This window comes from Pundamilia nyererei, unplaced genomic scaffold (genome assembly GCF_000239375.1).
Source record: "Pundamilia nyererei isolate P.nyererei 1_Seehausen unplaced genomic scaffold, PunNye1.0 scaffold00109, whole genome shotgun sequence".
NCBI classification, from domain to species: Eukaryota; Metazoa; Chordata; class Actinopteri; order Cichliformes; family Cichlidae; genus Pundamilia; species Pundamilia nyererei.
In genome coordinates this window covers 141,264-144,986 of record NW_005187510.1, presented here as the reverse complement: position 1 = coordinate 144,986, position 3,723 = coordinate 141,264, and the positions used below count along the sequence as shown (strand labels likewise).

The window sequence follows — 3,723 nt, the reverse complement described above, 5'->3', positions numbered from 1 at the left end:
TTGAATCTAGTCGTCCAGATAACCAGTACCATTCCTGAGCACACCAAAGACAAATATCAGGAAGTGAAAAATGTTAGACACAGTAATGAAAGACTTTCTAATTTCACTAGTGGTTGTACTGGTGTTAATACAAGAGTTAATGGTTTGTTATTGTTGGTCTCCATCATTTTCTTGCCAAAGTCAGTTATAATTTGGTTATACTCAATTAATTACCCCCAAATAATTACTTGATGTCAAATACAGTTGAAGTTACAAAGAAAATGAATTTTGTCGACATGAGCCCCCAGTGCTAAAACAACACGAATAGTGATCCGGATTAAGGCACTAAACTATGCCAAATTACAAAAATTACAGTAGTAATGAGTAATGAGTAAAAATAAATAACTAAAAGTGAATAAGAGCAGTAATAATGTCAAGTTATGAGGTTAATTAAACATTTTAAATGTTCAAAGTTATCGAAAATTTATCTAGAGGCAAATTATAATACAAATATAGGGCGTTACTACAAAGTGAATCAATATATTCAAGGTTCATTCCATGTATTTGAGTTTTATTCAATATATTCAAAGTTCATTTTATTCCATTTATATTTATGTTTATTTGACTAGATTTTATCTTAATCTGAATAAATGTCTCTGAGAATATGCATTTGTATTTGCTTTCAGGTGCAACTGTGTGGCTGAACACAAAACTGTGCTGAAAACAAAACTGTTCAAAATGCATGTTTCATGAATCTTATATATTTGTTTGTGTTGTGTTTATTTATTTACACAGGATAATTACATGTCATCTTATAAACACTGTATTCTCTTAATTCACCCTTTATTTCACTTGTTTGCCTACTTTTAATAAATAGTTTTGGCATAAGAAGTGCACCAAAAATGATTATGCTTATAAATGGCAGATTTAACCATGCACTTCCTGTCTAGTCAACACATAAGAGAAACAAAGCGCATTTTGTCTGATTTTCTTAATTTAGTTTTTAGAAGTTGCAACTCAATCATGTGTGGGGGTGTCATGACGTTTTAGTATGCAAACGGCTCCCTCTACTGGTTGATGTCATAATAATCAGTGTTTTCTGTTACTTGTGATAAGCTGCTGTCATTAGATGCTTCTTATTAGATGTTGGATTAATTGATACACATATGAGGATTTATTTATAGATATACAATGCAATACAATATATATATATATATATATATATCTTGAGCCCACATGTGGTGATTATAGGATGTATGAGTGGAGAAACAGTTCACATATCTGAATCATACTTAAGGTAGTAAAAAGCCCATAAGCAATTTGACATATGCTTTACAGCTTAATTATTTCATTTCTTATACCTCAGTATTCAAATCTGAATTCTCTTGGTTCTGACTGGTGTCCACTGACTTTGTGTAAGTGTAATTGCGTGTCTCCTCTTCCTGGAAGGCACTCTCCAGCACAATCAGGATGGATTTGCGGACTTTATCTTTAAAATCTTGGCCCATGAACACATACAGCAGTGGATTCAAGCAGCTGTTGAGAAAGGCCACACTGGTGGCTATCGGGAACCCAATTGTGATGATATCATCTAATATCTCACTTGAATATTCTGGCATGTGATATGCCATCTCAATTAGACCCATGATGTGAAAGGGAGCCCAGCACAGAAAGAAAGTGATGATAATGGCAGCGATGATCTTAAAGGGGCGACTTGACTGATTGGCCAGTGTGCGGTTTCTTCTGAGACGATGGATTATAACAGCATAACACAAGACAATGAAAGTGAAAGGCACAACAAATCCTAGGAGTACGTGTGTGATAGTCATGGCCTGATGACGAAATTCCCTTAACTTTTTCACTGATGGTGTTTCATAGTCATCAGAAAGAGCATAGTTGTCAAAGCAAATCATTCTGTTAGAGTCTTGTTCAGTGTCCCTGAAGATGAAGTATGGAGCACTGAGAATCAAAGCCACCACCCAAACACACAGACTCACATAGGATGCTCTGCGTACATTTCGGTAGTTCTGAGCCCAGACGGGCCACACCACAGACACACATCTATCCACACTGATCACCACCAGAATGTAGACACTGGCAAACATGTTCAGAAAGCTGATAGTGGTGTTGAGCTTGCACATGAACTTGCCAAAAGGCCAGTGGAAATCCAAAGCTGTGTAAGTCACACTCAGGGGCAAAAATGCAGTGAAGAGGAAGTCAGCCACAGCAAGGTTGAGGTACCAAACTATGTTAACAGTTTTCTTCATCTTGAACCCGGTCACCCAGATAACCACTCCATTCCCGAGCACACCGAGGACAAAAGCCAGGGAATAAATTATGAGAGACATGATGTTAAGCCCACCATTGCTGTCACTATTCTTGGAGCCATTTCCATTAGGTGCAGCAGTTGTACTGATTGGATTGAAAGAGTTAGTGGTCATCTCCCTCACTGACTTTAGACCTGCAAAGAAAAACAATAAGTAAAAGTTCAGCTCCCAGTCAAAGTTAATAGGAAACTGAAACTGAAGCTATGGTGACATTCAGTCTAAGGCAGTATGTCAACATAGCTCCCAGACAATTAGACAAACATGAAAGGACATTATCTCTACATTTGAAATCCTCAAAAAAGCACACATTTTCTGTAATCAAGTGTTGTAAGTAAAGCTGTAAAGTGTGTAAAGGGTAAACTGTAAAGGGTCACCAGAGTGGATCATTTGCCTTCGTGTGACACTATCCCACATAGCAGCAGTGTTGGGCAAGTTACTTTGAAAAAGAAATTAATTATAGTTACTAGTTACTTCTTCAAAAAAGTAACTGGATTAGTAACTGAGTTACAAGATTCTAAAAGAAATTAATTACTTGAAAAGTAACTATTGCGTTACTTAAAAAAAAAAAAAGTGGGGTCCAGAGTATGATTAGCCATTTTTAACTAATTTTCATGTTTCCTCTACATTTCACCTTTAAAAACTATTTACTTTACCTTGTTTGGTATCGTCCTTTTCAGCACAACCTCATGTGTCTGAATTTACAGTTATGTTTTCATTTTGACATACTGTATTAACACAATTGATCTAAATTGAGACAAAAAGCATAAAATCCGAGTAGGAAAAGTTATATTTTTTACTGTAAATAACCATTTCAAACTATTTACATAACAATCAGCTGTTCTGCATTCAATAAGATGCCACACAAATTATTTGTGCCACTCCAAATATTTCTGTCCACTATAGAGAAGAACATCACAGCCTGATACCTGCAGGTCTGACAGCAGGAGGTGTATCACTGCCGGTTTCTATCTGGAGACAGCAGTCGCCTCATTGTTCAGACATACAACACAAAACTATCCACAACAGTACACAAGACTACACACTGGCTACACACTCCAAACACGCTAAACGTCACAAATCTCTCACATCTCAAAACTCGCTCTCTCTTTTTCTGCTCTCTCTCTCTCACTCCTAAAACTTCCCCCTCTTCCTAAACAACCAAATGTCATTTTGCCATATCATTTTTGATTGGTGTACGTGGTACATTTTCTCACCAACACAAAGGGCTGTTTTTGTCTTGTTTTTTTACATTTTTGGTCATAAGCAGAGAGTGCTTGCTAGCACTGTCCTTAGACAGTAAACGTGACAAAAGTATTCAGGAAAAAACAAGCATATATATTGTTTATCCCCCATCTTACACTTCCTTTGTCCAATATATATCCATTATCCCTCTGCACATGTCAAAACCATCACAGTC

At 36.6% G+C, this 3,723-nt stretch overlaps 1 protein-coding gene across 1 annotated transcript; it reads right to left on the bottom strand.

The window, feature by feature from the left end:
• Nucleotides 1-1,210: 1,210 nt before the first annotated feature.
• Nucleotides 1,211-2,420, bottom strand: LOC102193395 (chemokine-like receptor 1). Its single transcript, XM_005741327.1, has one exon. It carries the CDS (start codon nt 2,418-2,420, stop codon nt 1,335-1,337), a length of 1,086 nt encoding a protein of 361 aa, XP_005741384.1. The 3' UTR covers nt 1,211-1,334.
• Between the last annotated feature and the right edge of the window lie 1,303 nt (nt 2,421-3,723).

Excerpts from the sequence above, each read along its gene's own strand:
- LOC102193395 (XM_005741327.1), bottom strand. The coding sequence starts at position 2,420 with ATGACCACTAACTCTTTCAATCCAATCAGTACAACTGCTGCACCTAAT.